This window comes from Coregonus lavaretus (genome assembly GCF_964263955.1).
Source record: "Coregonus lavaretus genome assembly, chromosome: 5".
Classification (NCBI taxonomy): domain Eukaryota; kingdom Metazoa; phylum Chordata; class Actinopteri; order Salmoniformes; family Salmonidae; genus Coregonus; species Coregonus lavaretus.
In genome coordinates, this window is record NC_139992.1 from 1,865,573 (window position 1) to 1,881,261 (window position 15,689).

Here is a 15,689-nt window from a genome sequence, read left to right on the forward strand (position 1 = left end):
GATAGCCCCACTAAGCCCAAACCAGATGGGATGGCGTATCGCTGCAGAATGCTGTGGTAGCCATGCTGGTTAAGTGTGCCTTGAATTCTAAATACATCACAGACAGTGTCACCAGCAAAGCACCCCCACACCATAACACCTCCTTGAAGGCCTGATTCACACAGTCTCCTCTGAACAGTTGATGTTGAAATGTGTCTGTTACTTGAACTCTGTGAAGCATTTATTTGGGCTGCAATCTGAGCTGCAGTTAACTCTAATGAACTTTTCCTCTGCAGCAGAGGTAACTCTGGGTCTTCCATTCCTGTGGCGGTCCTCATGAGAGCCAGTTTCATCATAGCGCTTGATGGTTTTTGCGACTGCACTTGAAAAAACTTTCAAAGTTCTTGAAATGTTCCGTATTGACTGACCTTCATGTCTTAAAGTAATGATGGACTGTCATTTCTCTTTGCTTATTTGAGCTGTTCTTGCCATAATATGGACTTGGTCTTTTACCAAATAGGGCTATCTTCTGTATACCACCCCTACCCTGTCAAAACACAACTGATTGGCTCAAACGCATTAAGAAGGAAAGAAATTCCACAAATTAACTTTTAACAAGGCACACCTGTTAATTGAAATGCGTTCCAGGTGACTACCTCATGAAGCTGGTTGAGAGAATGCCAAGAGTGTGCAAAGCTGTCATCAAGGCAAAGGGTGGCTATTTGAAGAATCTCAAATCTCAAATTTATTTTGATTTGTTTAACACTGTTTTGGTTACTACATGATTCCATATGTGTTATTTCACAGTTTTGATGTCTTCACTATTATTCTACAATGTAGAAAATAGTAAAAATAAAGAAAAACCCTTGAATGAGTAGTTGTGTCCAAACTTTGACTGGTAGTGTAAACACAATGTACGTCCTTACAACACACCAGATGAGTTGGCACGTACCATGTGAAGTATTGCACATCTTTTAAATAAGTCACTGTTATGTTGCTTCTTACTTAAAACCCATATATATATGTTTTAATGACTGGGTAATGTCTGGGAGATCTACTGTGAGATATTCTGTGCCCATCCGATATGCAGATATGCATCTTCAACCCAGAAATGTCACTCAAATGACATGCACTCACACAAAGCATGGGGAGTTGAAGCACATGTAATGATAGAATCTTCTGTCTTTTGCAGGTCCCCTTCATGGATGGGCTCACAATGAAGGAGACAGGTAACTCTCATGTGTTTAGTGTGTGTGCTGTTGTATCCATAGTGTTACATTGCTGCAATACCAAACAGACCTTTTCACACTACCGTGCTGACAGAACCAATCTGTCCTGGCTCTACCGTGCTGACAGAACCAATCTGTCCTGGCTCTACCGTGCCGACAGAACCAATCTTTCCTGGCTCTACCGTGCCGACAGAACCAATCTGTCCTGGCTCTACCGTGCCGACAGAACCAATCTGTCCTGGCTCTACCGTGCTGACAGAACCAATCTGTCCTGGCACTACCGTGCCGACAGAACCAATCTGTCCTGGCTCTACCGTGCCGACAGAACCAATCTTTCCTGGCTCTACCGTGCCGACAGAACCAATCTGTCCTGGCACTACCGTGCCGACAGAACCAATCTTTCCTGGCTCTACCGTGCCGACAGAACCAATCTGTCCTGGCTCTACCGTGCCGACAGAACCAATCTGTCCTGGCTCTACCGTGCCGACAGAACCAATCTGTCCTGGCTCTACCGTGCCGACAGAACCAATCTGTCCTGGCTCTACCGTGCCGACAGAACCAATCTGTCCTGGCTCTACCGTGCCGACAGAACCAATCTGTCCTGGCTCTACCGTGCCGACAGAACCAATCAGTCCTGGCACTACCGTGCCGACAGAACCAATCTGTCCTGGCTCTACCGTGCCGACAGAACCAATCTGTCCTGGCTCTACCGTGCCGACAGAACCAATCTGTCCTGGCTCTACCGTGCCGACAGAACCAATCTGTCCTGGCTCTACCGTGCTGACAGAACCAATCTGTCCTGGCTCTACCGTGCCGACAGAACCAATCTGTCCTGGCTCTACCGTGCCGACAGAACCAATCTGTCCTGGCTCTACCGTGCCGACAGAACCAATCTGTCCTGGCTCTACCGTGCCGACAGAACCAATCTGTCCTGGCTCTATTGTTCTGACAGAACCAATCTTGATTTCCTTTTTATATTCTCCTTTTTCAGCACGGTTCCAGCTGTGTAACCAACCAGGCCAGCTCAGTACAGTACAGCTTGGTTTGGCTCAGCCTGGTTCGGTTTGGCTCAGTAGTGTGAAAAGCCCCTCTGAGAGTGTGTTAGGATAGTGGTTCTGAAACCTCTTCTCTGGGACCCCCACCCGACGTTTCACAATTTTTGTTCTAACCCTGAACTACCACACCTGATTAACAATAAACCAAGGTGCTTGACGATTAGTTGACAAGTTGAATCAGGCGTTACCTGCTCTGGAATGGATTAAATCCACGCGGAGGTTTAAAGGTTTTTGAGGTGAGGTTAGAGAACCGCTGTGTTAGGACCCTGACGGACCTGTAGCAGGGTGCTCCACCGCTGTCCCTCCCTGCAGCCCCAGCCTCGGCCCCAGATGCCAACGTCTACACCAAGTTCATGATGAACCACTGCTGCTACGACGCCATTCCAACCAGCTCCAAACTGGTCATCTTCGACACCACCCTGCAGGTACCCCCCAATACATTCAAGCTCCCCCCCCAAAAAAGCTCAACTTCAACACTGCAATGTTTATCATGGGGTTTGATTCTCACAGGGACCACCCATATGAAAACGTATGCACGTATGACTGTAAGTTGCTTTGGATAAAAATTGTCTGCTAAATGGCATATTATTATTATAAATGGTTCATTTAATAGGTCGTAAAACCTTTTTTGTCTTGAATGGGAAGCCCTGAAATGTCTTGCAACAAAGAGCACACTAGACCCCCCCCCAATGTGAACAGTGATTCAGATCAGTTTCTGTGTTTTGTGTTTCAGGTAAAGAAGGCTTTCTTTGCTCTGGTAGCGAACGGTGTGCGAGCGGCGCCTCTTTGGGATAACAAGCTGCAGTGTTTTGTAGGTGAGGCAACCTGGAACCTGAGCGTTTCCCAATCTGGCGTCTAACCTTTAAAGTCCAGTGGGTCAGCTATGAGCTAGACTCAGATTACAGACCCAGTAATATCAATTTAGCGTTCCTCTCAAACCCAACAACCCAACTCAGCTTTCCCTGCTTGGGATCAGCTAGGGCGACAGTTAGGGTCAGTGTAATTAGGTAGGTGACGGATGATTTGAAACGTGTGAGTTTACTGCTGCGTATGTGTGCGACATATTCTGGGCTTCTGGTTACACGTTTCTCTGTATTCACGTCTAACTGTGTTTCCTGTGGATAGGTATTTTGTGTATATAAATCCCTAGGAGGCTACTACACGTCCCTCTGTGTCTCCGAGAAGGTTATAACATGGGTGTTGATATGATTAAATGCAGATCACCGATTAGCCAGTCCCCTGGTGGGTCGCTGCTGGGTGGCCTTAAAGGCAAGTGGGCCAGTTCCGCTACACCCCACCCCGCCCGCCCGCCCGGCCGGTCTGGTTTTCTGGGTTAGGGTGACACCGTATTCCCTATATAGTTAGCTACTTTTAACCAGGCACTATATAGGGGAAAGGGTGTCATTTGGGACGCAAATCCCTGGGTTTGTGGGTTAGAGCCAGATCCATCCCCTCTGCAGGATTGGTGCCAAAGTTCTAGCTGTAAGTGGGGCACAGTTGGACTTGTCCTCTATACCGCGTCCCAAACGGCACCTTATTCCCTATATAGTGCACTACTTTTTGACCAGTGGTGGGCCCTTGTCAAAGAAGTGTACTATATCGGGAACAGGGTGGCAGTTTGGGACGCGGCCCTGTAATCCCCTGCACCCTCTCTGTAGTTATTAATACTCATCTACTCCACTGAGAGGGAGAATGCCACCAGTCCCTCGTACAGGGGGAGGGGGGGGCTCAAAACAAATCAAATCGGATTTGCCACACGCGCCGAATACAACAGGTGCAGACGTTACAGTGAAATGCTTACTTACAAGCCCTTAACCAACAATGCAGTTTTTTAAGAAATGTTTTATTAAAGAGCAGCAGTAAAATAAAATAACAGTAGGGAGGCTATAAATGGGGGGTACCGGTACAGAGTCAATGTGCGGGGGCACCGGTTAGTCGAGGTAACTGAGGTAATATGTACATGTGGGTAGAGTTAAAGTGACTATGCATAAATAATAAACAGAGTTGCAGCAGCATAAAAAGATGGGGTGGGGGTGGGGGGGGCAGTGCAAATAGTCCGGGTAGCCATTGGATTAGATGTTCAGGAGTCTTATGGCTTGGGGGTAGAAGCTGCTACGTAATCTGGACCTCACCAGATTACGTAGCTACTGAACTGAAAATACATTCTGTCTGTGTGTGCACCATAGTTTAGTCCCATTTAAAGCTTTATTTCTTCCCTGTATCTTTCCAGGTATGCTGACCATCACAGACTTTATCAACATTCTCCACCGGTACTGGCAGTCTCCTCTGGTGAGTGATCCGTTGTTGTTGGACCTGGCTGTGATGTCATCCAGATTACTGGAGCCGGAACACAAAGCATGCAGCTCTCACACAGCACACCCCTGTGTTGAATGGTATACACGTGTCTCATGCGATATACCAGGGCTGTCTAACCCTGTTCCCGGAGATCTGCCGTCCTGTAGGTTTTACCTCCAACCCTGTTCCTGGAGAGCTACCCTCCTGTAGGTTTTAACTCCAACCCTGTTCCTGGAGAGATACCCTCCTGTAGGTTCTCTCTCCAACCCTGTTCCTGGAGAGCTACCCTCCTGTAGGTTTTCGCTCCAACCCTAATCTAGTCACCTGATTCTAATAATTAGCTGGTTGATAAACTGAACCAGGTTAGTTACAACTGGGGTTGGAGCGAAAACCTACAGGAGGGTAGCTCTCCAGGAACAGGGTTGGAGCAAAAACCTACAGGAGGGTAGCTCTCCAGGAACAGGGTTGGAGCAAAAACCTACAGGAGGGTAGCTCTCCAGGAACAGGGTTGGAGTTAAAACCTTCAGGAGGGTAGCTCTCCAGGAACAGGGTTGGAGCAAAAACCTACAGGAGGGTAGCTCTCCAGGAACAGGGCTGGAGCAAAAACCTACAGGAGGGTAGCTCTCCAGGAACAGGGTTGGAGCAAAAACCTACAGGAGGGTAGCTCTCCAGGAACAGGGTTGGAGTGAAAACCTACAGGAGGGTAGCTCTCCAGGAACAGGGTTGGAGCAAAAACCTACAGGAGGGTAGCTCTCCAGGAACAGGGTTGGAGTGAAAACCTACAGGAGGGTACCTCTCCAGGAACAGGGTTGGAGCAAAAACCTACAGGAGGGTAGCTCTCCAGGAACAGGGTTGGAGTTAAAACCTTCAGGAGGGTAGCTCTCCAGGAACAGGGTTGGAGCAAAAACCTACAGGAGGGTAGCTCTCCAGGAACAGGGTTGGAGCAAAAACCTACAGGAGGGTAGCTCTCCAGGAACAGGGTTGGAGCAAAAACCTACAGGAGGGTAGCTCTCCAGGAACAGGGTTGGAGCGAAAACCTACAGGAGGGTACCTCTCCAGGAACAGGGTTGGAGCAAAAACCTACAGGAGGGAAGCTCTCCAGGAACAGGGTTGGAGTTAAAACCTACAGGAGGGTAGCTCTCCAGGAACAGGGTTGGAGTGAAAACCTACAGGACGGTAGCTCTCCAGGAACAGGGTTGGAATGAAAACCTACAGGAGGGTAGCTCTCCAGGAACAGGGTTGGAATGAAAACAGGAGGGTACTTCTTCTTCCCCTCTGTACTGTGAGAGTACACTTGTGTCTTACAGTACTTCATACACATCTCTTACAATACAGAGGACACTTGTGTCTTTCAGTACAGAGTACACTTGTGTCTTTCAGTACAGAGTACACTTGTGTCTTTCAGTACAGAGTACACTTGTGTCTTACAGGTAGAGATCTACGAACTGGAGAAGCACAAGATAGAAGAATGTAGAGGTGACTATAACCCCGTAGGGGTGACTATAACCCCGTAGAGGTGACTATAACCCCGTAGAGGTGACTATAACCCCGTAGAGGTGACTATAACCCCGTAGAGGTGACTATAACCCCGTAGAGGTGACTATAACCCCATAGAGGTGACTATAACCCCGTAGAGGTGACTATAACGCCGTAGAGGTGAATATAACCCTGTAGAGGTGACTATAACCCCGTAGAGGTGACTATAACCCCGTAGAGGTGACTATAACCCTGTAGAGGTGACTATAACCCTGTAGAGGTGACTATAACCCTGTAGAGGTGACTATAACCCTGTAGACGTGACTATAACCCTGTAGAGGTGACTATAACCCCGTAGAGGTGACTATAACCCTGTTGAGGTGACTATAACCCCGTAGAGGTGACTATAACCCCGTAGAGGTGACTATAACCCCGTAGAGGTGACTATAACCCCGTAGGGGTGACTATAACCCCGTAGGGGTGACTATAACCCTGTAGATGTGACTATAACCCTGTAGAGGTGACTATAACCCCGTAGAGGTGACTATAACCCCGTAGAGGTGACTATAACCCCGTAGAGGTGACTATAACCCCGTAGAGGTGACTATAACCCCGTAGAGGTGACTATAACCCTGTAGATGTGACTATAACCCTGTAGAGGTGACTATAACCCCGTAGAGGTGACTATAACCCTGTAGAGGTGACTATAACCCCGTAGAGGTGACTATAACCCTGTAGAGGTGACTATAACCCCGTAGAGGTGACTATAACCCCGTAGAGGTGACTATAACCCTGTAGAGGTGACTATAGCCCCGTAGAGGTGACTATAACCCCGTAGAGGTGACTATAAACCCGTAGAGGTGACTATAACCCCGTAGAGGTGACTATAACCCCGTAGAGGTGACTATAACCCCGTAGAGGTGACTATAACCCCGTAGAGGTGACTATAACCCCGTAGAGTTGACTATAACGCCGTAGAGGTGACTATAACCCTGTAGAGGTGACTATAACCCCGTAGAGGTGACTATAACCCCGTAGAGGTGACTATAACCCCGTAGAGGTGACTATAACCCCGTAGAGGTGACTATAACCCCGTAGAGGTGACTATAACCCCGTAGAGGTGACTATAACCCCGTAGAGGTGACTATAACCCCGTAGAGGTGACTATAACCCCGTAGAGGTGACTATAACCCCGTAGAGGTAACTATAACCCCGTAGAGGTGACTATAACCCCGTAGAGGTGACTATAACCCTGTAGAGGTGACTAAAACCCCGTAGAGGTGACTATAACCCCGTAGAGGTGACCATAACCCTGTAGAGGTAACTATAACCCCGTAGGTGTGACTATAACCCCGTAGAGGTGACTATAACCCCGTAGAGGTGACTATAACCCCGTAGAGGTGACTATAACCCTGTAGAGGTGACTATAACTCTGTAGAGGTGACTATAACCCCGTAGAGGTGACTATAACCCTGTAGAGGTGACTATAACCCTGTAGAGGTGACTATAACCCTGTAATGGTGACTATAACCATGTAGAGGTGACTATAACCCTGTAGATGTGACTATAACCCCGTAGAGGTGACTATATCCCTGTAGAGGTGACTATAACCCTGTAGAGGTGACTATAACCATGTAGAGGTGACTATAACCCTGTAAAGGTGACTATAACCCTGTAGAGGTGACTATAACCCCGTAGAGGTGACTATAACCCCGTAGAGGTGACTATAACCATGTAGAGGTGACTATAACCCTGTAAAGGTGACTATAACCCCGTAGAGGTGACTATAACCATGTAGAGGTGACTATAACCCCGTAGAGGTGACTATAACCATGTAGAGGTGACTATAACCATGTAGAGGTGACTATAACCCCGTAGAGGTGACTATAACCCCGTAGAGGTGACTATAACCCCGTAGAGGTGACTATAACCCCGTAGAGGTGACTATAACCCCGTAGAGGTGACTATAACCCCGTAGAGGTGACTATAACCATGTAGAGGTGACAATAACCCCGTAGAGGTGACTATAACCATATAGAGGTGACTATAACCATGTAGAGGTGACTATAACCCCGTAGAGGTGACTATAACTCTGTAGAGGTGACTATAACCCCGTAGAGGTGACTATAACCATGTAGAGGTGACTATAACCCCGTAGAGGTGACTATAACCCCGTAGAGGTGACTATAACCCCGTAGAGGTGACTATAACCCCGTATAGGTGACTATAACCCCGTAGAGTTGACTATAACCCCGTAGGGGTGACTATAAACATGTAGCTACCTAGAAATAGATGGCACAATGGAATCCCCTTTTTGCTTGGCCGTTTGGGTTTTAGTCTAGGTATCCGTAAAAAGCACTTTGTAACAATCGCTGATGTAAAAAGGGCTTTTATAAAATACATTTGATTGATTGAAGTCTTGTTTACATTCGCTGTGTTTCCTCCTGCTTCGTGCTCCAGAGGAATTACTGAAGTACTCCAACCATACTCTGATCAGTATCACACCCGACTCCAGGTAAGAAGCAGTGTGCAGCCTTACCTTCTCTGGCCCTTAGTCCCAGATGTGTTTGTTCTGTGTTGCCAACTGCTACGCCATTGTCACGACAACCTCTCTTCTCAGACTTGGACACCTGTCTCTTGTCCCTCCAGCCTCTTTGATGCCATCTACTCTCTACTGAAGTATAAGATCCACCGGCTGCCTGTGATCGACCCAGAGTCTGGCAACGTCCTGCACATCCTCACCCACAAACGCATCCTCAAGTTCCTCCACATCTTTGTGAGAACCGCTTTCATATGAGCCCATCTGGCATATTTTTTTCTGTTGATAAACAACATGTAATGATTCTGGAAACTTGATAGCCTGGTCCCGGATCTGTTTGTGACATATATTTTCCTATTTCTATGGCCGTTGTGACAAGGACCGTAGGAGTTGACAAGACATCTCAAACTGATCTGGGGACCAGGCTAGAAACTTGGTTCACTTTAATTTATGACGCCATTATTCCTCCCAGGGCACCATGATCCCGAAGCCTCGGTACCTCCAGAAGAGGATTGAGGAGGTGGACATTGGAACGTTTAAACGGATCGCTACTATCCAGGAGACAGCCACGGTGTATGATGCCCTGGCCATCTTTGTAGAACGAAGGGTTTCCGCTCTGCCAGTGGTCAATGAGGAGGGTGTGTGTCTGGTTTCACCTCAGTGATGATAACACCTTTAACATTGACTTCCACTAACTTGTAGGAAAAGTTTTTTTTTTTTTTTTACTGAAGGGTTGGCCCTTCAGTTTGAACGCTAGGGTTGGCCCTTCAGTTTGAATGCTAGGGTTGGCCCTTCAGTTTGAACGCTAGGGTTGGCCCTTCAGTTTGAACGCTAGGGTTGGCCCTTCAGTTTGAATGCTAGGGTTGGCCCTTCAGTTTGAACGCTAGGGTTGGCCCTTCAGTTTGAACGCTAGGGTTGGCCCTTCAGTTTGAACGCTAGGGTTGGCCCTTCAGTTTGAACGCTAGGGTTGGCCCTTCAGTTTGAACGCTAGGGTTGGCCCTTCAGTTTGAACGCCAGCCTTATCTGTATGTTTTCTGTTTTCAGGGAAGGTCAAGGCTCTGTACTCCAGGTTTGATGTGATTGTAAGTGGGACCATATCAATTACTCTGCACTGAGATGGAAAAAACTGCATAAAAATGGTTCACATGGCAAATGTCCCATGGATTAGATGCAACCAGATGCCAAGGAGGCTGTGCAAAATGTCAAGCATCTTGTATCTGCTATTTTTGAAATGTGCCATATGGGGGGGGGGGGGTGATAAGACAGCAAATAGTATTGTAATTAGCATCATTACCATCTGTCTTCCTCCTGTGTTGCTGTAGAACCTGGCAGCTCAGAAGAACTACAACAACCTGAACATGACAATGCAGGAGGCGATTAGCTCCAGGGCCTGCTGTGTGGAGGGAGTGCTGAAGTGTTACCCCCACGAAACTCTGGAGACTATCATCGATCGCATTGCTAAGGCAGAGGTAAGACTTACTGTAGTGTTCCCCTGCTGGTCTCTGTGTTGTCCTGGTTCGTCCCAAATGGCACCCTTTTTCCTATATAGTGCACTACTGTTGACCAGAGCCCTATTGACCCTGGTCTAAAGTAGTGCACTATATAGGGAACTGGTCTAAAGTAGTGCACTAGATAGAGAACTGGTCTAAAGTAGTGCACTAGATAGAGAACTGGTGTAAAGTAGTGCACTATATAGGGAACTGGTGTAAAGTAGTGCACTAGATAGGGAACTGGTCTAAAGTAGTGCACTAGATAGAGAACTGGTGTAAAGTAGTGCACTATATAGGGAACTGGTGTAAAGTAGTGCACTAGATAGGGAACTGGTCTAAAGTAGTGCACTATATAGGGAACTGGTGTAAAGTAGTGCACTATATAGGGAACTGGTGTAAAGTAGTGCACTATATAGGGAACTGGTGTAAAGTAGTGCACTAGATAGGGAACTGGTGTAAAGTAGTGCACTATATAGGGAACTGGTGTAAAGTAGTGCACTATATAGGGAACTGGTCTAAAGTAGTGCACTATATAGGGAACTGGTGTAAAGTAGTGCATTATATAGGGAACTGGTGTAAAGTAGTGCACTATATAGGGAATTGGTGTAAAGTAGTGCACTATATAGGGAACTGGTCTAAAGTAGTGTACTAGATAGGGAACTGGTCTAAAGTAGTGCACTATATAGGGAACTGGTGTAAAGTAGTGCACTATATAGGGAACTGGTCTAAAGTAGTGCACTATATAGGGAACTGGTGTAAAGTAGTGCATTATATAGGGAACTGGTGTAAAGTAGTGCACTATATAGGGAATTGGTGTAAAGTAGTGCACTATATAGGGAACTGGTCTAAAGTAGTGTACTAGATAGGGAACTGGTGTAAAGTAGTGCACTATATAGGGAACTGGTGTAAAGTAGTGCACTATATAGGGAACTGGTGTAAAGTAGTGCACTATATAGGGAACTGGTCTAAAGTAGTGCACTATATAGGGAACTGGTCTAAAGTAGTGCACTATATAGGGAACTGGTGTAAAGTAGTACACTATATAGGGAACTGGTCTAAAGTAGTGCACTATATAGGGAACTGGTGTAAAGTAGTGCACTAGATAGGGAACTGGTGTAAAGTAGTGCACTATATAGGGAACTGGTCTAAAGTAGTGCGCTATATAGGGAATAGTGTGTCATTTGGTTCACAGCCTCTGTCATGCCGTGTCTCTCCTCTTCCTCCTCCTCTTCCTCCCAGGTTCAGTCTCTCCTCCTCTTCCTCCCAGGTTCACCGTCTCTCCTCCTCTTCCTCATCTTCCTCCCAGGTTCACCGTCTCTCCTCCTCTTCCTCCTCTTCCTCCCAGGTTCACCATCTCACCTCCTCTTCCTCCCAGGTTCACCGTCTCTCCTCCTCTTCCTCCCAGGTTCACCGTCTCTCCTCCTCTTCCTCATCCTCTTCATCCCAGGTTCACCGTCTCTCCTCCTCTTCCTCCTCTTCCTCCCAGGTTCACCGTCACTCCTCCTCTTCCTCATCCTCTTCCTCCCAGGTTCACCGTCTCGCCCCCTCTTCCTCATCCTCTTCCTCTCAGGTTCACCGTCTCTCCTCCTCTTCCTCATCCTCTTCCTCCCAGGTTCACCGTCTCGCCACCTCTTCCTCCTCTTCCTCCCAGGTTCACCGTCTCTCCTCCTCTTCCTCCTCTTCCTCCCAGGTTCACCGTCTAGTGCTGGTGGATAAAGATGACGTGGTGGGAGGGATCGTCTCGCTCTCTGACCTCCTCCAGGCCCTGGTCTTGACCCCGGCAGGTATTGATGCCCTTTTCTCTTAGCACCTGACTGTGGGGGTGTGAATCCATCGATCACCACCCACCACCTCCCAGCCCCTCCCCAGCCCCAACCCCAGGTAAGCCCACGCGTGGGCTGTCGGTCGCCCTCTAGTCCTGCCATGCTCTGCCCTGTCCTGCCCTGTCCTGCCTTGCCCTGCCCTGTCCTGTCCTGTCCTGCCGGTTGCTGCCTGATGGAGGTGCTGCCATACATAGCTCTCTGTAGCTTCTGCCTCTCCTCTCCTCTCCTCTCCTCTCCTCTCCTCTCCTCTCCTCTCCTCTCCTCTCCTCTCCTCTCCTCTCCTCTCCTCTCCTCTCCTCTCCTCTCCTCTCCTCTCCTCTCCTCTCCCCCCTATCTCTGGATGACTACATCCCAAATGGCACCCTGTTCCCTATGTAGTGCACTACTTTTGACAAGATATGGGCTCTGGTCAAAAGTAGTGCACTATATAGGGAATAGGGTGCCAATTTGCAGCCTCTGTGTGAGAGGGAGCTGTGGTCAGTCACTTCTGTTTGACATGTGACTGCAGTAGACCAATCTGCCTGGCCCATTTCTTTCTTGTCTTGATGATCAAAACAGCATCTTTGTCTTTGATGGAATGAATGCGTCTGAGCTGCCATGAGACATATTGTTAGCATGTTAATGAATGATTTGAGCCAGTTCAGTGCTCATTCCCAACCAAAAGTCAAATTACATAACATAAAACATGGACAATTGGGGAGGAAAACAGACATTACTTGTCTCTGTCAAAAATAATGATTTGTTGATTTGCTTCTATTTTACAGAGATTTCGCAAAGAGCAAACTGAAGAAAAATTGGGAGACTTATAATGAATGAAGAAAGAAACTGTAAATATTTTTGATCATGCTCGGTAACTTTAAAAAATGCTTTTTAAAAGGTTTATTATATTCTGCAGGATAACTAAAATGCGTTCGTATTTTTATATTCTTGTATTTGTGTCTTTGTTTGTTTATTTATAATTTTTTTTGATAATGTACATTTTCTCAAATCTCTTCTATTTAGTGATTATTTAAACATACACAATATTTATGTTTCCTCCAAATTCATGTTCCTCTTCTCCATAAATATTATGTCTCATTAAGTAATGTTTCTCCTCTTCTCCATAAATAGTATGTCTCTTTAAATAATGTTCCTCCTCTACTCCATAAATATTGTCTCTTTAAATAATGTTCCTCCTCTACTCCATAAATATTGTCTCTTTAAATAATGTTCCTCTACTCCATAAATATTGTCTCTTTAAATAATGTTCCTCTACTCCATAAATATCATGTCTCTTTAAATAATATAGCGACTGGCTAGGCCACTCCAGGACCTTAATTTGCTTCTTCTTGAGCCACTCCTTTGTTGCCTTGGCTGTGTGTTTTGGGTCATTGTCATGCTGGAATACCCATCCAAAACCCATTTTCAATGCCCTGGCTGAGGGAAGGAGGTTCTCACCCAAGATTTGACGGTACATGGCCCCGTCCATCGTCCCTTTGATGCGGTGAAGTTGTCCTGTCCCCTTAGCAGAAAAACACTCCCAAAGCATAATGTTTCCACCTCCATGTTTGACGGTGGGGATGGTGTTCTTGGGGTCATAGGCAGCATTCCTCCTCCTCCAAACACGGCGAGTTGAGTTAATGCCAAAGAGCTCGATTTTGGTCTCATCTGACCACAACACTTTCACCCAGTTCTCCTCTGAATCATTCAGATGTTCATTGGCAAACTTCAGACGGCCCTGTATATGTGCTTTCTTGAGCAGGGGGACCTTGCGGGCGCTGCAGGATTTCAGTCCTTCACGGCGTAATGTGTTACCAATTGTTTTCTTGTTGACTATGGTCCCAGCTGCCTTGAGATCATTGACAAGATCCTCCCGTGTAGTTCTGGGCTGATTCCTCACCGTTCTCATGATCATTGCAACTCCACGAGGTGAGATCTTGCATGGAGCCCCAGGCCGAGGGAGATTGACAGTTATTTTGTGTTGTCACCTTCTCACCAATCTGCTTGGCGATGGTCTTGTAGCCCATTCCAGCCTTGTGTGGGTCTACAATCTTGTCCCTGACATCCTTGGTCTTGGCCATGGTGGAGAGTTTGGAATCTGATTGATTGATTGCTTCTGTGGACAGGTGTCTTTTATACAGGTAACAAGCATACACAAAAAAAAAATGTATGCACGCATGACTGTAAGTCGCTTTGGATAAAAGCGTCTGCTAAATGGCATATTAAGCTGAGATTAGCAGCACTCCCTTTAAGAGTGTGCTCCTAATCTCAGCTCGTTACCTGTAAAAAAGACACCTGGGAGCCAGAAATCTTTCTGATTGAGAGGGGGTCAAATACTTATTTCCCTCATTAAAATGTAAATCAAGTCATAACATTTTTGACATGCGTTTTTCAGGTTTTTCTTTTTGTTATTCTGTCTCTCACTGTTCAAATAAACCTACCATTAAAATTATAGACTGATCATTTCTTTGTCAGTGGGCAAACGTACAAAATCAGGAGGGGATCAAATACTTTTTTCACTCACTGTAGATATAGGGACAGTAGCTACAGTTGAAGTCGGAAGTTTACATACACTTAGGTTTTTAAACCACTCCACAAATTTCTTGTTAACAAACTATAGTTTTGGCAAGTCGGTTAGGACATCTACTTTGTGCATGACACAAGTATTCTTCCAACAATTGTTTACAGACAGATTGTTTCACTTATAATTCACTGTATCACAATTCCAGTGGGTCAGAAGTTTACATACACTAAATTGACTGTGCCTTTAAACAACTTGGAATATTTCAGAAAATGATGTCATGGCTTTAGAAGCTTATGATAGGCTAATTGACATCATTTGAGTCAATTGGAGGTGTACCTGTGGATGTATTTCAAGGCCTACCTTCAAACTCAGTGCCTCTTTGCTTGACATCATGGGGAAATCAAAAGAAATCAGCCAAGACCTGAGAAAAACATTGTAGACCTCCACAAGTCTGGTTCATCCTTGGGAGCAATTTCCAAACGCCTGAAGATACCATGTTCATCTGTACAAACAATAGTACGCAAGTATAAACACCATGGGACCACGCAGCCATCATACCGCTCAGGAAAGAGACGCGTTCTGTCTCCTAGAGATGAACGTACTTTGGTGCGAAAAGTGCAAATCAATCCCAGAACAACAGCAAAGGACCTTGTGAAGATGTTGGAGGAAACAGGTACAAAAGTATCTATATCCACAGTAAAACGAGTCCTATATTAACGTAACCTGAAAGGCCACTCAGCAAGGAAGAAGACACTGCTCCAAAACCGCCATAAAAAAGCCAGACTACGTTTTGCAACTGCATATGGGGACAAAGATCGTACTTTTTGGAAAAATATCCTCTGGTCTGATGAAACAAAAATAGAACTGTTTGGCCATAATGACCATTGTTATGTTTGGAGGAAAAAGGGGGTACCTTGCAAGCCGAAGAACACCATCCCAAACGTGAAGCACGGGGGTTAAACAATTTGAAGGCAATGCTACCAAATACTAATTGAGTATATGTAAACTTTTGACCAACTGGGAATGTGATGAAAGAAATAAAAGCTGAAAAAATCATTCTTTCTACTACTATTCTGACATTTGACATTCTTAAAATAAAGTGGTGATCCTAACTGGGATTAAATGTCAGGAATTATGAAAAACTGAGTTTAAATGTATTTGGCTAAGGTTTATGTAAACTTCTGACTTCAACTGTATATACAGGGTTAGTAGCTATATACAGGGTCAGTAGCTATATACAGGGACAGTTCCAGGGTCAGTAGCTAAATACAGGGTCAGTTCCAGGGTCAGTAGCAATATA

General features: G+C 46.1%; 1 protein-coding gene across 1 annotated transcript; it reads left to right on the forward strand.

The window, feature by feature from the left end:
* Positions 1-1,177: 1,177 nt before the first annotated feature.
* Positions 1,178-11,870, forward strand: LOC311128849 (5'-AMP-activated protein kinase subunit gamma-1-like; the record flags this gene model as incomplete). The annotated part of the gene is made up of 11 exons (XM_084161070.1): positions 1,178-1,208; positions 2,576-2,688; positions 2,997-3,078; positions 4,494-4,552; positions 5,989-6,034; positions 8,495-8,549; positions 8,684-8,810; positions 9,046-9,211; positions 9,618-9,655; positions 9,896-10,042; positions 11,754-11,870. The coding sequence occupies exons 1-11, from the start codon at positions 1,181-1,183 to the stop codon at positions 11,868-11,870; spliced, it is 978 nt and encodes a 325-aa protein (XP_084017196.1). The 5' UTR covers positions 1,178-1,180.
* Positions 11,871-15,689: the final 3,819 nt, after the last annotated feature.